The sequence below is a fragment of the Calypte anna genome, chromosome 2 (assembly GCF_003957555.1).
Source record: "Calypte anna isolate BGI_N300 chromosome 2, bCalAnn1_v1.p, whole genome shotgun sequence".
Classification (NCBI taxonomy): Eukaryota; Metazoa; Chordata; class Aves; order Apodiformes; family Trochilidae; genus Calypte; species Calypte anna.
The window spans coordinates 138,104,566-138,125,210 of NC_044245.1; the positions used below are offsets into that span (position 1 = coordinate 138,104,566).

Consider the following 20,645-nt stretch of genomic DNA (forward strand, 5'->3'; position numbering starts at 1 on the left):
TTATTCTAGCAGAAGTGTGTTTTGGCCCTGAAAATGAGAACAGTTTCATACCAAGGGGAGACAAAATACCAAATATGTTTCTGCAAAATGTATCATAAATGCCTGCAGATTTAACTGGTTCTTCTAAGGCATTCAGTCATCCCATGTGGCAGTGCCTGTGTTTGCTGCTTCTCCCTTTGCCTTTCAGAGAGCTTTCTAAGAGTAGTATGAACTCCAAGAGTCAAAGAGCTACGACTCTAGTGTAAAAATCACAGTTTTGTGTCCAAGTAAGGCTTGCAGGTTTTTGGGTCAAACTTCTTTTTTTTCACTTGCTCACTGAATGCATGTGTGAAAGAATAACAGCAGGTTGCCAGTGAGGCCTCAGAGAGGTGGTCAGTATTTACAGAAGCTTGCAGACTCTGCTTTGACCTGAGCGTCCCTCAGTAGTGCCAGAGCCCCTCACGGTCCTCACTCAGCACACTATTCCATTAAATAGATGTCTCAAGGGTCATGTTTTGCAGGGTCCAATAACTCGCTCTCTATCACTGAAAGTTCTAGCTGGGTCTTTTTTTTCAGCATTTCACTCTCAGCCAAACTCTGAGGTGGGTCTTGGTAGTGCTATAGCACTTGCACATTGGCATTGCAAGCAAATACATCACAATATATCACCTTTAATGTCTAGGGGCTTGAAGGATCAAATACTGGTTTGGTAGATACTAAATTCCTTCAGTACTCGTTGTTCCTTGAAAGATTTCCTAAAAAGAAAGGAACCAAAATTTTTGATGATGACATGAGTGTTGGCAATACTGAAGCAGCTTTTTTGTGAATATCTTGTCCCAAGATGTTGCTGATAGCCGTAGTTGTATGCCGATGTCTTTGAAGCTGAAATTCTGAGTCTGTGTCTTCATTTGTGACACATGGAAACAAGCAGAACAAACCCTTTCCTCCTCAATTAGCTTCCTGGCTGAGTGGCAAGTTCCTTCTGCCAAATAACTCTAGGAATATTGCAAATTTCTTGTAGTAAGTCCATTATTTTTTTACTTTCTCCTCCTCAAAGTCCTCCACCCATTGTAGGTGGATGCACTAAATACAGCTGCTGGTGCAAAATATGTAGGCTTGTTTTCTGCCTTTTGGATCTTTGCAGTTCTGTAGGTTTTTTTAGCCTGAATCACAGGCTCCGTTATTGCTTGCTGTGGTTTGCAGCACTTGAAGTAGAATAATGCTATTTATATAACATTACGAAACATTATACAAAATTAGGTAATTGGTCTCCTTGCTGCTGTTCTGCTCCTGAGATTGGTAAGTATTGTGTAATCCTGTGTAATTCAGTGGGCAGTGGTACCTTCTCTTTCACAACTGTTTTCTTGATAACCAAGTAAAAGGGAAATATGTACAACTGATCACAGTATTGTGACTTGAAGTGGGATAAAGCACTGAGTGCTGGGAGCTTTTGCATATGGAATTATATGCTGTGATCCTCCTATAAGGAAGGTATTTGAGGAAAGTATGTGAGAAAATAGCCTATTAAAGTTACATTTAGTTAGTGGAAATGTTCAAGATTATCCTCAAACCATGGAATTCATGACCATGGCTGAATGGAAGGATTGCTGAAAAAGACATTTGCTAGAAGTGGCAATAGTAACTGGCTAATCTCTGTGGGGTGCATAAATTATTTGCTACATGCTGTGTCTTTTAAACTAAATTTATACAGTACGATGTTATAGTGTTTGTATTCCTATTAGGTATGTTATATATATAATATTCCTATTAGGTTTATACAGCATGCTATTCTGTTTAATATCTCACTGTTGTTTATTCCATTTTAGGGAACTTTCTACAATTCTATTAAGTACCACAAGGAGAAAACATAAGCAAATAGTGGGTGTACAGAAGTAACAAAACCTAAATGTTTTATGCAGAAAAGATTCAACAAGTATCTCCTATCTACGAAGAACGAATCAAATTTTCACATTCTGTGACATTGCAGTACAGTCTTGGATCAAACCACACATGCTTTCATAACAGAAAAATAATTGAATTATACTATTTGCACTGATCTGATGATGTGGAAATAAAATATTGAAAGGAATGCCGTTATTGTTTTCTTTATTCTTTGGGTTTTGCTTCACTGAATGGAATAAAAGGTTTTATTCACAAAAACATCACTACAAGATTAAAGAAGCCTTATAGGCAAAACTTGATATGGAACCTGTAAGAACTGGGGTACTAACTGGGTTTCATAGTAAGCATAAGATTTTAGAAGTAGGTAAGGGAAATGCAATCTCACAAATCCAATTATCCCCATTGGGATAGATATTAAACTGCTGGGATCATAGAGAAAAGGCACATCTGTGCTTTAGAACAGCTGCTTGGATGTGAATCAGGGGTCCAGGTCTATCATTCTCACTGGTGTGGAGTAACATTTCACTTGGCCAATAGTTCTTTTGAAGTTTAGGAAGCTAATCATGACCAGTGTGAGAGTGGCATAATTGAACTGCCTGTTAATGGAAGACAAATACTGCAAGTAATACAGACTGATTAACAGGAAGTTTATTTGGCACAGATACTTAAAACATGAATTTTGCCATGATCAGTAAGTTCCTATTAAATCACAAAACAGATTCCAGTCTTGCAGAAATCGGGAAGATTTTCCTGTTGACTTCAGTGATAGAAAGATTTGGATGTCCTTAGAATTTATCTTCCAATTTAGGATAATTTTTCTGATGCTTACTAAATGTTCCCCAGTGTTTATACATTAAAATGTGTTGCCAATTCAAATAGTGATGTCTTGTACTGTAAAAGCTAAAATAAAATATTTGTTTTGGCATCTTTGTAAGTGGAATTTTTGTCATGTGTTTAGAACTTATTCTGCTCTGCTGGATGCACGTAGGAGATGTTCCCTGCTCTTTTAAAAACATTTTTATGACACGTTTAAGACATTAACTTTAACTTTCTGGATTGGGTTTCTTTCTCTGTAGATTTACAATGAGTATGAATCTAACTCTAATTGCTACCAATTGTTTTAAATCCTTCTGCACATTGGAATGGTTTTACCTCTGAAACTATAATTTTTCTTTAATGACAAGATGGTCAGTAATATGGTATTAATGGTTTAAATTGCTAGCAATGTTGCTCCCTCTCTGTAACAGGAGAGATGCGTGTGAGCTAATGCAAGTGCCTTTGGCATTATTTCTTGCTGAATTACTTCTGTTATTCACCAAGCATCTTTGCTTAAGATCAGTTTATTTCTAACTTAGTGATTCCTGTTAGTAGCACCTTTGGTGTTGGTTTCCTTTGTCAACTAACATGTTGGATCCTGAAATAATGAATGATAAAATCTGGGCTGCAGATTATTTGACTAGTCTGCAGGGTTTTTTACTGTCTTCAGGGACATCATTTTCACCCTTAAATGTTGTTTTGATGCATGATACCTTTTCTATTAAGATGCCTCACTTTACATTCCCTGCTTTTATCCTTATTCCATGGTGAGACTGAGAAGGGAGTTTGATATTTTTATTCAAACATGAACTCCTGTTTGGTTTACCTGTGTACCATCACTCATTCCTTTTCCTTTAAACAGTCTCACTTTTACAGTCGTGCAGCCACCTCTGTGGGATGCAGCCATTCTGTTTGAGGTTATGGAAACCTCTTCCTGCCTCTTGTTGCCCCTCCTGCCATTTTCTCAGCCTAAATGTGGCACTTTTTCTTAGGCTTCTCATTTTTTAAAATAATCTGTATCTCTAAGACCTTGTTAATGTAACTTGCAATTTGTGTCCTATCTCTGATGTCCCCACTGGTTAGCTAAACCTTAGAGACTATTAATATGCATCTCTGCTTTTCTTATGGAGTCTTTTCTGTTGCTTTTGTAATGCTGTTTTGTTTTTGTATACATTTCCACAATGGCAGCTAAAGAAACTTTACTATAGAGTTTTTGAGATATTTAGAAACATCTGCTTTTTATGTTGACTTTAAAATAGATCTTGATAACTGCTTTGGATGTCTGCATGTCTAGGCAGCTCTCTCTGCCTTGTCTACACCTAAGGTTGAGTGTCAGGAACTGTGTAATACAAAACCTGTGTATTTATATTCTTGAGGATGAAAAACTGCTGGTTTGGGTTATATGCAAGTTAATTTTTTTCTTTCTTGTATTGTAGTATTAAATGCAGCCTTTTTCATGGGTCTCCCAATACTACTTTTGAAAGCTAAATGAAAGAAAGAAGTAGGTTATGGCCAAATTGCTCGATTGCCTGATTTTAAACAAATGGCTATAGTGATTTTACTTATTTCTCATTTTATCAATGGAAGAAAGATTTAAGTAATAACCTTAGCGGGAGAAGAAAGGTATAAGTTTTTTGAGGTACAATTTTATTATTGAATTAACAATGTTGTTTTTATTTTAATGATTTACAGGAAATCTGTTTACTTGTAAAACTCCAGCAATTGCAGATATTGTGATTCTGGTAGATGGCTCTTGGAGTATTGGCAGATTCAATTTCAGACTTGTTAGACTGTTCCTGGAAAATCTGGTTTCTGCTTTCAATGTGGGATCTGAGAAAACGAGAGTAGGTAAGGTGCCGTATTTTTGTCTTAATATTTCTATAGCAATGTAAACATTTCATTATTTCAGCATAGTTAAAAGCTTAACATTGCTAGGTTTGCAAGATTCATCCTCATCTGAATCTCTCACTTCTGTCATAGGAGTAATGCTACTGGAATGTTTGTAGTATTAATTCCTCACATTTGACTGTGATACTCAGTTTAAGTAAACTCTAATGCAGTCTCCAGTGGTGAAGATAAAAAACAGTGGAAAAAGTCTTACAGAATTTAGTCAGCATTAAATCAAACTTCTGCAGTTTAATTTTCAGAGGAAAGATGTGCCAATAGATGGTTTTTCTAATGATTTAAACCTGCTAAAATATACTTCTGTTCTCCTATTATTATTTTTGTCTGTTCAAAAAGATATTAAAGAAAATTGTTCTTTTCAAAGAACAATCTACTGAATCTTACTAAACTCTGGAAAAGTTATGTGCTCCTTATTCACTTTCCTCAGCACTTGAGAGAAAAGCTTTGAGAATAAACTGAGGAGCTGCCACCAAGAACATCTTTATACTATTTTTTGGCATTAAGCAATGCAGCTTTCCTAGTATGGTAGCAGAGGTATTTACAGCGAGCTTACTATGGCAGCCTGTTTTTAGCCAAGTGCATAAAAGTGTAGATATTTGAAAAAAATACCTAATTATCTAATTGTTTAACTTAATTTTTGGTTCTTTAGGTCTAGCACAGTACAGTGGGGATCCCCGAATAGAATGGCACTTGAATGCCTATGGCACAAAAGATGCTGTTTTGGATGCAGTCCGTAACCTGCCATACAAGGGAGGGAATACATTAACAGGTACAGTGTCTGCCTTAGCTTCTGCTAAAATGATTATTTTATACAGATGTTAGAAGGTGGTAAGTTAGAAACCTTGGCTGTAGGACAGTTAAGAGAGTTTTCAGATGGGATTTCATTATTTCATTTTAACTTTTAAGTTTGTCCTGAGGAGTTGTTCTTCCTTCCCTTAAATAATTACAAGTTATTAAAATCAGATTATCCCTGAGCTTTATTAATTTTTTTTTTTAATCTTGGAAAGAACAAACAAATTAAAGCCAGATTGCATGTAGTATGTGGATTTACTAAGCCATCCAGAGCATGTGTTTTCATGTAAGCAATATAGTTAGAAGGAAAGGGGACTTCCTAATCTAGCTTGGCAGAGTAAGAAAGAAAAGATGATATATTCACAAGAAGATAAATTTAGGTTTCCATAGCTAGTTAAAATGCATGGATTGAACAACGATCTGCTAAAGACTAATGTCATCTTTGGAGTAGTTTTGGTTGCTTGTTGGAATTAATCTTTCATTAAATGAGCTCTTCTTTTATACTTACTCCTTCTTAAAGGGTTTTTGAAGGATTTTAAAATTGAGTGGAAAGACAAACATTGTGATATTAGCAAAGCTAATGGTCATTTTTCCTTTCTAAAGTCTTGTAAAATGTCTCCTTTTTTAGGTCTCGCCTTAACTTACATTTTGGAAAATAGCTTTAAGCCTGAGGCAGGTGCAAGACCTGGAGTATCTAAAATTGGGATACTGATCACTGATGGGAAGTCCCAAGATGATGTTATCCCTCCTGCTAAAAACCTACGAGATGCTGGCATTGAGCTGTTTGCTATTGGTGTGTATTCTGCCATATCCATGTCTTGTGTCCCATTATATTCTGGTGTACTTATATCTGTTGCCCTTTGAGGAAGTGTTTTTTTTCCTGGTATATATTGTCATTGAGTTACATTTTCTTTAATAAGTTTTCAAACTCACTGCTATTACTGGAATTTAGTGGTATGCGTGGCTGCTACATTTTTAGGAGACAGCTGAAATAATGCCAGTTATACTGGCAGAAATTAAAATCTTGAAATAACATCTTGAAAACAGAGTAATTTGTAGTTGTTCACTAAACAAAAAATAACTGGATTTTGGTGATTTTTTTTATCAATCCCTGTATATACAAGATGTTTGTTGTTGTTGTTGCTGCAAATATTTTCTTGATTTTGATGACAGGTGTAAAGAATGCAGATATAAATGAGCTCAAAGAGATTGCCTCTGAACCTGACAGCACACATGTCTACAATGTTGCTGATTTCAACTTCATGAATACCATTGTTGAAAGTCTTACCAGAACAGTGTGCTCACGAGTAGAGGAACAGGAGAAGGAAATCAAAGGTGAGTAAGAAACAAGATCTAATGTGACTTCCTGTCAACCTAGAGCTACAAATCCTAATCCAAATACCTGTAGTTATGTGTTTTTGGCACTCGAATCATGCTGTATATTCTTTTGCTCACAAGAAAATTCACTTTCAGGGAAGTTATTTTCCTAAGTATGTCTTATTCTTGCTTTTATATCTTTGATATTTTTCTCTCTGTGATAATAGCAAATAATATCTTATTTAGTACAAAAATATACATTCATTCTGCTGTAACTACTTCCAAGTGTTGGGTAAGGAAATTTTTTATAATACATAGTTTTGGGGATGAATTACTTTTAACAGCTGCACATGCAATTGTTACATTTGTGCTGTGATATCTATCTCCTAATTTACTGTTTTTATTGCCTCATAAGTTTTCAGAATTTTCAGCTATTAAGATAATTTTGTCCTTTCCTGATGATGGGTTTTTTTCTTTCTTATTTAATACACAAAAAATTATATTTCAGAGCATGAGAAAAAATAGTGGTGATGAAAATTGTTCATGTATAAAAAAATCCTTCTCTGACGCAATATTTTTATTTCTTTCTGAGCAAAGAAGTGGCTATGAAAAATGTTCAAATAAGTCAGAGAAACAGTCCTACTGGAGGAAGGACTTTCTTTCTGAAAGACAGTTTTGTTTGTGTTGCTTGGTGTCTGATTCTGTAATATCACAGAAATGCTGAGTGATTTTTTCCAGCATGCTTGTAATATATATCAGTAAGGAAGGCTGTTTTAACACATATTTCTACTTGTGCAATGAGGAAATGTGTATTTGGCATGCAATGTGTAATGGAATGAAGGCTTCACTTCATTCTCTTTTTTTCCTCTTTTATTTACCTGGAAACTGGAAAAATACAGAATATTAGCTGGGAGGGGGCATGGGGAGTAAGAGATGAGACATCTCTGTCAAAAGGAATGATTTCCAGTGAAGATGACCACTCACTGGATCTCTTCAACCTGCTGACAGGCAGCATATCAATTTCCAGCCTGCAGTGGAGCACAGGAGATCACAGCTGTATATATGTATTTGGATGTTTTTGGTGACTGGGAGGAATCCAACCTGGAAAAAAAACCCAAGCAAAAACACCAACAGAAAGAAGGGACTTGAGAGAGTGATTGGAAGGACAGGGAAAGCTTAGCTTTGTATTTTAGTCTCTTTCATATAAATGTGTATGAAAGACAAGGGAGGCTTAGTTCCAGTGAAAACTTCATGAGCAGTTCTCATTCTTATTATTAGCTTTTATTTTCCATTACAAATGACTTAAATAAATGTGCAGTAGCCAATTATTTGATTTATCTGATGAGAAGTGATCTTTGGAGTTTCAGCAAATGCAACAAACAAAAAAGTTATTTTCCAGAAGGGAATAAATAATTTGTGTTGTCTTTAACTTAGGAGCAATTGCTGCTTCTCTGGGGGCTCCTTCAGATTTGGTCACATCTGATGTAACAGCCAGAGGATTTCGGGTTAGCTGGACCCCTGCACCAGGCAGAGTGGAAAAATACAGAGTTGTGTACTATCCCACTCGAGGAGGACAACCAGAAGAGGTAATAACTGGAAAAGCTTCCCAGAATTTTATAAAGTAACAGCAAGAGCTAACCAGAGGGAAAATCCATGGTCTTATTTAAATTGAACGTAAAATTCACTCTGAAACCCAGTGCAGAATGGACAAGTCACAATGGTTGTTGGTGAAGGTTAGATGGTAGCCAGGCTGCTTTTCTGCCATGTAATTTAAGGTAAATGTTCTATAATGATGAGCACTTTTAGGGGATAGGTTGAGCTGCCTGCATTTTTGCTTACACATGCAGTTACTTAAACTAATTCTGTAGACTTCACCTACACCATTCTGTTTTCAAGAACTAAAGAGGTAGGAGCTAATGGGAAAGCAGATTTTCAGTTACAAGAAAAAAAAAGCATTAAAAGAAAATGATATGGGAAAGAAAATTTTAGGATTTCTACAACTGGTTACTGAAAATTTGGAGAAGGATGTTTATTTGAATAGGACTTAAGCATTTTGGAGATGGGGAAAAAATGCAGTAGAGCAAGCTTTTGGCTTCAGCTGACAACTTACATAATTGAAGGGAAAGCCAGAAGAGCAAGAGGATTTAACTAAGGTTATGTCAGTTTGAAGTGCTCTGTGTGTACATATATAGCACTAACCCAATATTTATGATGATGTAGTAATTAATGCAAAAGTGTTCAATATAAGTGTTATTTATCTAAGCAATTCCTTTGTTTATTATGTCTACTTATATCAGCTAAATATTTTGATATTTATGTGGTTGTTTTTCAGACACCTTATTGTACATAAAGGGAGAAAAAGCAAAATTGGTTTATGAATTGAACTTTAGTACACTGGTTTTTCAATGACAGTGTAAAAATCTCCTGAAAGAGGGGTTGATTGATCTGATGGCAATACGGTTAATTTGCTTTATGGGTATTTAGTTGACTTTTCTTCTAAACAGGTTGTGGTAGATGGAAGCTTATCAACAGCAGTTCTGAAAAACCTGATGTCTTTAACTGAATACCAGATTGCTGTGTTTGCTATATATGCAAATGCTGCTAGTGAGGGCCTTCGTGGAACTGAAACTACACGTGAGTATCCTTATCATGTTTGATGTGGATTTGACTGTTTGCATTTAATCACAGTGAGTAAGCAATGAGTCTTTGTGAAAAAGAAGTGCACATGGGAATCTTTTTCAACTTAGTTCCTTTTAATGCATTTACCTTAAATTAATTTCAGTTGGAATTCAATCCAGCTGAAGCTCAGTTCAATCCAACTAAGTTCCAAATGCTCTGTGGTTATTTAAGCACTGATAAAGGTTCTATCTGCGGGCTGAACTTTTAAGTTGGTTGTATTGAACCCTAGGAACATTCCTATACATCAGGTGCAGAGCCAAGCTTTATAAATTAGGTTAGTGGCTGAAGATTATCTCATGGATGGAGGATTTGGTGGGACTAGAAAAACCTGCACTTGATTCCCACCAGTGCCAAAGATTTCAAGGTTCCTTTCTCAATGATTCAGGTTTTTTCTGTCTGTAAAATGGAGATTTGAGACATTGCTAGAAAAAATACAGTTTTGGGCTCTATATCTGAGATAATGTGCTGCAATTAATCATTAAATTTTATGCATACAAAATACAGTTACTTTTTCATTAAATGGGACAGACATTAGGAATTAGAAGTAAAGAGAAACTTTTTAGTTCTCTAGCTGGAAGAATCTGCTGGAAGAACAACATAGAATGTCTCAATCTAGAAGACTTCTGTGTTTGACAGCAGCTTCCTGACACAAGTGATTGAGGAGCCAGCAAGAGAAGGAACTGTGCTGTAGGATACTCAGAAGCAAAGAACTGATGGAGAGTTTTAGACTCATGTGTATCCTTGGCTGCAGTGGCCATGAGGTGGTGGATTCTAGGATTCTGTCAGGAAAGCAGGACCACAGCTCTGGATTTTAAGATAGCAGGCTTCAGTCTCTTCAGAGACATGCTTTGAAGAATCACAAGGAATATGGCCCTGGGGAGAAGAGGGGTCCAGAGGAGCAGCTTGATACTCAAAGATCAAATTTTACAAGCTCAAGAAAGGTCAATACTGACAAATAGGAAATCAAGCAAAGGTGCCAGTAGGCTGGCATAGATAAGCAAGTAAATCCTAACAAAACTTGGATATAAAATAGAAGTGTGTAAGAAGAGATGGAAGAAGAGGCCACGGGTAAATTTAGGAAAGCAAGGGCAGTGTTGAGCTGAGTCTGGCAAGGGATGTGAAAAGCAACAAGAATGGACTCTACAAGTGTGTGAACAGTAAAAGAAAGACTGTGGAAAACATGGGCTCACTCCTAAATGGGACAGGGGACCTGATGGCAAAGAAACTGGAAAAACACTGAGGTACTCAAGGCCTTCTTTGACTCAGCCTGTGCCAGTTAAAATTAAAATGGCCTTCATAAATCCCAGGCTGGGGGAGTCTGGAGAAAGGAAGACTGAGCTTTATTTGAGGAGTAACAATATAGGGAGCACTTAAGCAAACTGGACACATGTTAGCCTGTGGAACCAGATGGGCTGAACCTATGAGTGCTGAGTGAACTGGCCTATGTCATCTTGAGAATATTCTCAATTATCTGTGATAAGGCATGACTGGGAGAACTTTCTGAATGCTGGAAGGAAACAAATGTCAATCCTTTGTGAAGCAGGATCTGGGGAAGTACAGGCTGGTTCTTTGTCACCTCAGTTCCTGGAAAGATGATGGAGCCACTAATCCTTGAAACCCTTTTCCAAACACATGAATGAGAGAAGGTGACTGAAATTAATTAGCATGTCTATATGAAGGGGAAAACATGTCTGACCTCATGCAGTGCAAAAGAGGGAAGTGCAAAGTCCTGCCCCCTGAGAGGAATAACACATGTGCATTAAAATATGCTGAGGGGTGACCTGAGGGGCAGACTTGAAAGCAGCTCTGCAGAGTTGGACATAGGGGTCTTGGCAAACAACAAACTGACTGTGAACCAGCAATGCACCCTTGTCAAAAAGAAGGCCCAAAGCCTCCTGGATTGCATTAGAAAAGGATTGCCAGCAGGTTGAGAGAGGTGATTCTTGCTTTCTACTCAGCACTGATGAGGTCACAGTCGGATGCTTCGTCATGTGCTGGGCTCCCCAGTACAAGAGAGGTGTGGATTTACTGGAATGAATCCCATGAGAGGCTACAAAAATGGTTAAGACTTAGGACATTCTTCATAAAAGAAGCTTGGACAGCTGTAGGAGAGAAGGCTCAAGGTGATTTCATCAATGTGCAAAAATCCCTGATAGGAGGGAAGGAAGAAGAAGAAGCCAAAGTCTTCTCAGTGATGCCCACTGATATGACAAGGGTCAAAGGGCAAAAATTTAAAAAACCATGACATTAAATCTGAATAGGAGAAGTCATTATTTTATTGTGATGGTATCCTAATTCAGGAGTAGTTTGTCCAGAAAGGTTGTGGAGTCTGCATCTCAGTAAGGTGCAGATACTCTAACTGGACTTGGTTCTCAGCAACTAGCTCGAGCTGACTCTGACTGAATAGGGAGGTTAGACTAAATGATCTAAGAGGTGCCTTTAGTCCTCCAGGGTTCTTGATTCTTTTTCAGTACAAATCTTCTAAATCTGAGAAGAAAATCAAATAGGGTCATAAAAAAGTGAGATTTCTATTTTTGTCTTGGTCTCCCGAAATGTAATCTCCAAGCGTGTCATACCCCAGTGTTAGGATCTGTTTAATTTATTGAGACAGAGGAAACAGAATTACATATTAAGCCAACAGGATTGTTTCATATCTCACCTGGTATTCCTTTGAAGTCACCTATTCAAGTTCTGACAGAGCCCATCCCTGCTGGCTTTCAGAGGTCTGATCAGATCACACCCCAAGGGCACACATTACCAAGCATTTAATACAGCTGCCTTTGATAGTGTCTTGGAAGTAATAGTCTGACATGTGCAAGTATTAATCACTCCACATGGCAAAATACTTGCAGTTTGAAAGTATTTTGTACTGTCTTAATGGACAACTGTGGAAAACTGAAGTTTACATTCCTGACTTTGTGTGAGATACTGACAGCTTAAAATAGCCACTGGTCTCATTCACACAGAACATTGAAACCAGCTTATAGTTATGTGAAATCTAAATAAACACATCCAATATGCATAATTTAAAGATAATTAGGTTTCTGATTTAGTAATCAATTCTAACTTCAAATAAATATGAAATAAATACACATTTAAAATTTTTACAAATATATTTTTACCTGGTTTAGTTTATTTTAGGGGTTTTTTTAGTACATTCAATTTATCCTTGTGTTACCAGAGTGTTAGGATACTCTGATAACCATCCAAGATGAAAATCATCATTATCTACTGAATATATTTGAGATTCTAAGCTTGAACTCATCTGAAAATTCTAGTAGAAGACACTGCTTTTTTTACTTTTCAGTTAACTCTTTATTAATTGTCATTATATTGCCATAATATTGAGGTGTTCCTTGTTCCTAATAGTAAGTGTGCCCTTTCTGAGATAGTAAGAGTTCATCCTACTGCAGATCAGAGAGAAGGAAGGGTGAACAGAGTGATTTGTTTCTTGAAGAGCAGAAATCCTCCTAGCTGAAGAGTTGAAATGCTTTGTAAGGGGTAGCTCTGTCCTGGTGTTAGAATTGGTTAGGTTGTCATTTCCTTGTTTCTCTAATTCTGCTGCCTTTTATGTAGTAGTCAGTTCTTCATGGTTGTGGCATACAGACAGCACTCGCATGCCTGGAGATAAATATGTTCCTTTGTGTTTCCTAGGATAAAATAAACTGTTTGAAAAATAGCTGGTTGTTCCTGTGAGACAACTGAAGTGTTTCTCTCTTCCCACTGCAGTTGCCCTGCCAATGGCGTCAGATCTGCAGTTGTATGATGTGACACAGAGCAGCATGAGAGCAAAGTGGAATGGAGTAGCGGGTGCCACAGGTTACATGATCCTCTACGCTCCCCTGACAGAAGGATTGGCAGCAGATGAGAAGGAGGTGATGTATCATGCTTTCATTTAAATGGCAATTATTCAAAAAATACATCTTTTAAGGAACAAATTAGTATATGGCCTATAACCTCAAACTTGATCCACAAATACTTTTTTTTCCATTACTCCTTTAAATGCTGTATGTATTACGGCCCATGGATAAAATGGAAGTACCAGTTGATTGTTTTAATGTATTATTGCCATAAAAATGCAACAATTTCACCTGAATTAAAGTTGCACTTATGAAATTATATATGAGGTGACACTGTATCATCATACAAAACTAACACCCAAAGGAAGAAAAAATGAAGTAAACCTAAGACATTTTCTAAGCACGTTATCATAAGAAGATGAAGTTTAGCCTTTGTTATCATCAAGACCTTTGAAAGAACATAAAATTTGCAGATGTGACATGTATTGGTTTTCTTAGATCTGTTCATCTTTTATTTTTTAAATTTTAAAATAATACCTTCCATCAGAAGTGATTTTTAGGAAATATTTTTAGAAGAAAAAGAACGTGGGACAAAGTCCAGTTTTCTCTCACTAAAATAACGAGAACTTTTTAAAGTTGCTAGCAGAAGTTCTAGTTCTAGTGAACTTCTGATCTAGAATTTAAAAGTTTTTTTGCTCACGTTTCTATATGTATAATTAAGATTGATGTTCAAGCCAGAACACTGAGAAGCATGCAGGGGCATGTGAACTAGTGAAGAGTGCAGGAAGGTACTGAAAGCTCAAATAGATTTGTACTCTCTGCTAAATGAATGGCTCGAGCAGATAATTCCTCCCTGAAAACGAGCTTGTGCAGGAGGAATGAGACTTACCCAGAATGAAGACTTTTATTTTTTAAATAGATAAGGCAGTCCCTGCTAATGTGCTTCTCTGTGAAGAGGTGGAGGAGGAAAATTATACATACAACTGCAAAAAATCTGAGCCTTCATGTGCACTGAAATTCATTCCTCTTATGAAATTTCAGTCCTATGTCTGAAGATAAAACAAGATGTAGCTGGGATTGAAAAGGTCTTAGTAGCTGCATGTTCTGGAAAGGACTATTTTGCCACTGCTGATGACACTAGTTACTTCTGAAGTCCTCTTACCTCTGTGTTGACTTTGTGACAGTTTTATTCTTTTTATTATTATGCAAAATCCTGAAATCTTGGGCCAAGGACCGCAGGCAAAGTGTCAGATAAATGCTCATCAGGGCATTTGTTCACATATCTAATTTCAAGTATGTGAATAGCATGATTCCCTATCATGCAGTAATTCAGAAATAATGTGTCTTTTTATTTATGGTATATTTAGATAAAAGTTGGGGAGGCTTCAACAGATCTTGAACTGGATGGACTATTGCCCAATACAGAATATACAGTCACAGTTTATGCCATGTTTGGAGAAGAAGCCAGTGATCCCCTTACAGGACAAGAAACTACATGTAGGTAGCACATCTATATTCAGTTATTGGTAATAAAACTTCAGAACAGTCTTTGCACATATTAGAGCAGATGTCTGATTTTAAAATCTGATTTGAATGGTCCATAGAGCAAGATCTTAGCTGTGCAATGTTTCTCAGTGTGAATTATAGAGACTGAGGATGTGAGTTTCTACAAAAGAGCTTGGTTTTGGAACAGGATTGTAAATTTTTCTTGTTTTCTTGTGAAATTTCTCTGGTTAATAGTGCTTCTGTGGATATCCCTGTTGATCTTGGTGTAACTCCTGATGGTTTTCTGAACTTGCTAAGGGTGAACGAAGGTCACCACATAAAGCTACATTGAGACTGCTCTGTTTAGCTTCTTTGTAGCCAGAGAACCAGGTGTGTGGAGGAGCCTGCTCAGATGAAGAAGTTAATTCCTCTGGCTCAGTAGTAGCACAGACAAAAAAGAAGCAAAGAGAAGTTGTCTCTCCAGTGGTGCTGCTTAACATCTGGTAAAGAAGGGTTGGAAAGTGCCTGTGCAGTTATGATAGATGGTGTGTTTTTAATAAGCAGAAAGAGTTTTGCCAGCTAAATTTTGTCTTCTGTACAGTCAACTGTACACAGCACTGTATGACAGCTCTCTGAATAGCCTAAGCATTTGGAAGACAAAGAAGAAAATAAATGTGCTGCTGGTATATTTCTGGAACTGCATTCTGTGACATTTGTATTGCTCCCATGAGTGGAGTGGTTGCTTCCTCTTGTGTTTTAGTTCCTGGCATGAGTAAGTGAGTGTGAAAGTCACTTACATTTAGTAGGTAAGCTAAGTTCAAACATGTGAGTGCTAAGAAAAAGACTGGCCAGGCTAGTTGCCTGAATAGTCAATAATGGCAGAAGAAGCTCTAGGAATGCTGTTCAAACTGATTCACACCTCAGAGGACAGTTGCAGACAGACAAGCAAAAATAGTGAACTGATGCAACCTGGTCATTTTTCACGACCTGAAAGGAGTGTAGAAGGTTCTTAACTCTTGGAAGATCAATTCTTTGGCTCTTTGTCCCTCTGATCCTTTCTCTCTCTCCTTTTAACCCCCCTTCCCTCCCCTTGTCCCTCTGCTTTTCATCAATATCTTGTTTTAATTTATCCTAGACAGTAGTTTATGCAGTTTATGAATGTGCCAGTCTGAATTCACTTCATGTCATATGGTCTTGGAGGCTGCAGAGCTCTAAACCTGACTAACACATTGGATGGAAGATCACATGCAAATTCCAGATACGTTGGCACAAGCTGAGGATTCGTGACCCTAGTGTTTGATCACAGAAGCTAGTAACATATGTTAACCCGTCATCACTGCTCTTGCCAGACCAGAATTAAAAAAAAGAAAAATCTAACTGTTCTGCAACCTTAATTTATTTTTAGGATTACTCAATGCAGCCAACTGCAACTGTTCTTAGAACTGCAATATGAAAAGTTAAATTCTAACCTTTCATATATGTCTGTTCAAAAAATCCCTCTTCAAATAGGCTTTGATTTATCAGGCCGTGGGGCAGTCTGAGACAAATAAAAGCTCTTGGTGAGTGTATTTGTCCCACATCATCACTGTTTAATAGTAAAGTTTTCCCTGCTGGGATTCAGATTTTTTTTCCTTTCATTGTGATGATTTCTGTCTTGCAGCTAATGAATAGGCTACTGAGTATTTTCTCCTGTAGCATACATCTGGCTGCAGAGTGATCTGCCCAATTTGCAGTAGGATTACGTGTAGTATCTGATATTCTGTATTTAATAAATATCATTGTACATACTGTTACTGTAGGGAAACCTTTCTCCTTGCCAAACAGAGGCATGATCAGCAAGCTCATTCCACAGTGGGGTTTCTTTCTGGGGCCAGGATTTATCCAAGACTCACTGTAAATATCACATAACCCTGGCAGTAAGACTGTCTGACTGGTTGAGAGCAGTGTTTTCAGGAGGTTGGTTCCAAAAGGAAAGAGTGGAGACTGAAGTACTTTGTGGTATAGTCTGGATGGTGAAATAAAATGCATTCCACAACTGAAAGAAGGTAGAAAGGAAAGCCAGCACGTGATACTCCCTTCACTAGCCTCTGTGGAATATATAGAATGCCAGAAAGTGTGGCAAACCCATTTAATACAATTCCAGTGTGTTCCTATCTTCTCTTTCCTCATAGCCATGTTCACTTAATGGCTGCTATGCTGCTTAGGTATTTGCTTGCAGATTTTAAGTCAATATATGGCCTGGCTGAAGTTTCCACATAATATGTTGATATTTTTATCTTTTGGTTTTCCCCATGTGCTCTTGTGTCAGGGAAACAGCTTCTGATGTGCTGATATTTATCTGTCCAGATGGACTGGTGAGGAGTGTGTGAAGGTGAAGGCATAAAGCACAGAGACAGGTTTCACAGTTCAGAGAAAATTAGCAGATGTTGGGCTAATACAGAACCTACTGCTAAGAGTAACAGACAGCACAAGTTGCTTTCTCTGGTGTAACAGAAGAGTGGATGCAACCTGAGACTCTCTCCTGCATGACCTTGTTTTCCTTCAGCTCATGACAGCCAAGGAATATATAGTATATAAATATCACCTTTACTGGGGTTCCTGCTAGGAAACAGCTTCTTTGTAATAAAAGAAGAAAGGTTAAGCAGAGTTAAAAAAAAAAATTAGCATCTTTGCAGATCTCCTGAGCTAGTTATGCTTTTGGAAAATCTTACCCTTATGTTAGGGACTTTGAGGATTCAGAAAGATTTTTGCCAAAATACTACTGTCACGAAATGTTCTTGCTGGGATACTCATGGAAAACAAAAGTATATAGGATAAAATCTAGTTGAATTAAATTGCTTTATGTTGACAAATTTATTGAGAGTATTATTGTGTAGGTTAGTTCTTGCTTTTATATTTGCTATGAGCAATAACATAATATCTTTTTCAGCATTAGTTAAGATGCATTAAAAATTGAGTGGTGTTTCATTAAAGAGCTAAACAATTTTATCTGCCTTTGTGTACTTGTGTAGCTCCATTGATGAAGGTCTTTTAATATAAACACTGGTGATATAAATTTTTGAATTAAAACCATGCCATTTATTTTCAAGACATGAAAGATTTCACATCTGAAACCTGCAATCACTTTCTTGGTTTTACCTCTCCCCTTTTCAAGTGCCTCTAAGTCCACCAGCAAACTTGAAATTTTCCAATGTTGGATACAGTAGTGCCAAGCTAACGTGGGATCCTGCTTCAAAAAATGTAAATGGCTATCGCATCATGTATGTTAAAACAGATGGCACAGAAACCAATGAGGTAAATTATTATTATTATCTCTCTTGTCTTAACCAATCTCCAACCTCCCCAAACTTCTGTAACTATTAAGGGTCGCTTTTATAAACAAGGGGTACCTTGTAAGCAAAAGAATTCTGAAATGTAATACATAGAAGAGTTTGTTTAGTATCAGTTATACATTTGGACTGGATCATAAGTGGGGGGGACAGTACCCTGAACTCACATACCAGGACAGTCACTGCTGACATGCATAAGCTGAAGGAAATGACCCTCTAGCGAGCAGTGGTTTGTAGGTGTAAGATCACGACTAAAAGTATGGTATGGAAATATTTGGTCTTGATTCATCCTAAATAACAAGTCTTTCAATATGTTATATGTCATGGACCCATGCTCATTCAAAAAGAATATGGCACATTTTCTTAATATTTATTGCTTTAACTATATATTGAAACAGGATTTGGCCTGAATAGAATGATAAAGTGTTACCAACATGTTCTAACATAGGCACGTGCATTTAATAACTTACTTATGCAATATTTAGCTTTTGGTTTAGTTTTATTATTTTTCACAAAAAATTATGCAATGACTATTCATGATAAAGGACACAACTTACTAGCCCCCCCACACAAAGTTCCTTCCCCTTATGGGTTTCTGAACACTCAGTGCTGATGCATAAGCTAGTGAAGTTAAGCTTGCTAAGGCCAAATATTCTTTTTCCCTTGCTTGTCATGAACAAAATTTTACTTTTCTCTAATTTGCCTAATAAATTTGTCAGCTTTTATGAATTTATACTTGTTCATAGTTTCAAAAGAATTCTCTAATAATTACATGATCACTTTCTGTATCGTTACTACCCAGCAGACTATCAGACACTGATAATGTAAAGTGTATGATCAGTATCTATTGAAAAATATGCTTTCTCTAGGTGGAAGTTGGTCGTGTTTCAACCCATACTTTAAAAAGTCTGACATCCCTGACAGAGTATACTGTTGCTATTTTCTCCCTGTATGATGAAGGACAATCTGAGCCACTTACTGGCAGCTTTACCACAAGTAAGTATTGCTGAACTTTTGAAGGCTTTCCAAGAAGAATTTTTATACTCTTGCTACTGGAAAGTAGGACCAGTAACACCAAGTGTCTCTGGCTGTGAATTCAGATGTATGAAATGCTTTCTGTTATTTTCATTGGAGTTTTTGACTTTGCTTTATTATGGGGACAGTTGCATCCTTACTCATGGGAGTAATCTCTTCACATCATGAAAACGGTTGTGTGGATAAGGTCTTAAGTCTTTCCACAATCAGCTATTTTAAAGCATCTTTTATTGCAATTAGGAGTTAAGTATTAGTCTCCCCAGTTTTCTGAAGCATCACGTGATGTGATGACATTTGTCTCTCCAGATGAAGTGTGATGAATTTTGAATCGTACATTTAGTGAGTGAACTATCTGGCAATAAAGAATAGAACTTTATATACATACAGAGAGACATGAACACCAAAAGGAGAAAATAGAATACATTTAAAGCTCCTGTAGTCTGTTGGCACAGTTATTATTGCTGTAACTAGTTGTGCAAGTTCTGTGTTAAACAAATCACTGGTGACACTTGGCCAATGATTTCAAACATAATGGAAAGAGGACTTCGAGGGAGAAATAAGAGGTGGAAGAGAAGGAACACACATGTACAGAATGAGACATATATATCTACATGTGAATTGCAACTGGAAAATCACACAGAGTCTCTGGAAAGGGCTGAAATTGGAACTTTGCTTTGAGGCAGAGGAAAAGAAGAGGTAAGGATTGCATGGAGCTCCTTCAGTGGTGAGAGGACAAGGAGGCTTGTCCAGTTTAGAATAGATAAAGAGCATATACGGTACATACTCCTTTCCTCCAGCTACAAAAAACTTCACTGAGTACAAGTAAGTGTGCAAAGAATATTTAGTTCCTTTGTTATCTACTTCCCATGCTCTTTATAAGAAGCTGCAGGTAAAATGGTATGTGCTTGATGTTGCCATCTATGCAAATCTCAGAGAATAATTTACTTTCACTTTTCATTTGCATACTATTTTGCAGAAAGAGTACCAGCTCCTCAACATTTGGAAATTGATGAAGCATCAGCAGATAGTTTTAGAGTAAGCTGGAAGCCTACCTCCTCCAATATTGCTTTTTACAGGTTGGCATGGATTCCTTTGGATGGAGGGGAATCTGAAGAGGTAAGTTGCATTGACTTTCCTAGTGTGTGAAATAGAAGAGAGAATTCCACTCTGAGGACAACTATGCTGCAACTTTTGTCACATATATAGCAGTTGAGTTACAGAAAAATGTCTCCCACTGCAAAGCTAAAATCTAAACTAAAAGCTAAAGCTAAAATCAAAATGTTAGTCCAGTTTTTGTTGAAGAGGAAGTGGGGAAATGAGATCTGGTGTGACTGCTCAATGGAATCTGTAATGTGCCAGCTGCTGAGTTTCATGTCTCATGTTTCTTTGCTGTGAAATTGACAGTAGCTGAGCCAGAGCAGTGGTATCCTCACATAAGGCTCCACGTGTGTTTAATGTGCTGCCCACAGTAAAATTGCCTGTTAAATAAAATTACAAAAGGAAAAGTTTACACATAATTAATTTGTTACCTTGTACCTTTTTTCCTCTTTATGCTTTTTACTAATTTTCCCCCCATGCTATATTTTTTGCTCTAGGCTTTAATGTG

At 37.1% G+C, this 20,645-nt stretch overlaps 1 protein-coding gene across 1 annotated transcript in view; it reads left to right on the forward strand.

Moving 5' to 3' along the window:
- The window catches only part of COL14A1 (collagen type XIV alpha 1 chain), a 111,901-nt gene that overhangs the window by 26,327 nt on the left and 64,929 nt on the right, over positions 1–20,645 (forward strand). Inside the window, exons 6-16 of the mRNA XM_030444292.1 lie at positions 4,390–4,545; positions 5,252–5,371; positions 6,023–6,187; positions 6,568–6,729; positions 8,146–8,297; positions 9,216–9,345; positions 13,120–13,265; positions 14,558–14,687; positions 17,830–17,969; positions 18,874–19,000; positions 20,016–20,155. Of these exons, the coding sequence (XP_030300152.1) occupies positions 4,390–4,545; positions 5,252–5,371; positions 6,023–6,187; positions 6,568–6,729; positions 8,146–8,297; positions 9,216–9,345; positions 13,120–13,265; positions 14,558–14,687; positions 17,830–17,969; positions 18,874–19,000; positions 20,016–20,155 (1,568 nt within the window). The remainder of the gene's footprint in view (positions 1–4,389; positions 4,546–5,251; positions 5,372–6,022; positions 6,188–6,567; positions 6,730–8,145; positions 8,298–9,215; positions 9,346–13,119; positions 13,266–14,557; positions 14,688–17,829; positions 17,970–18,873; positions 19,001–20,015; positions 20,156–20,645) is intronic.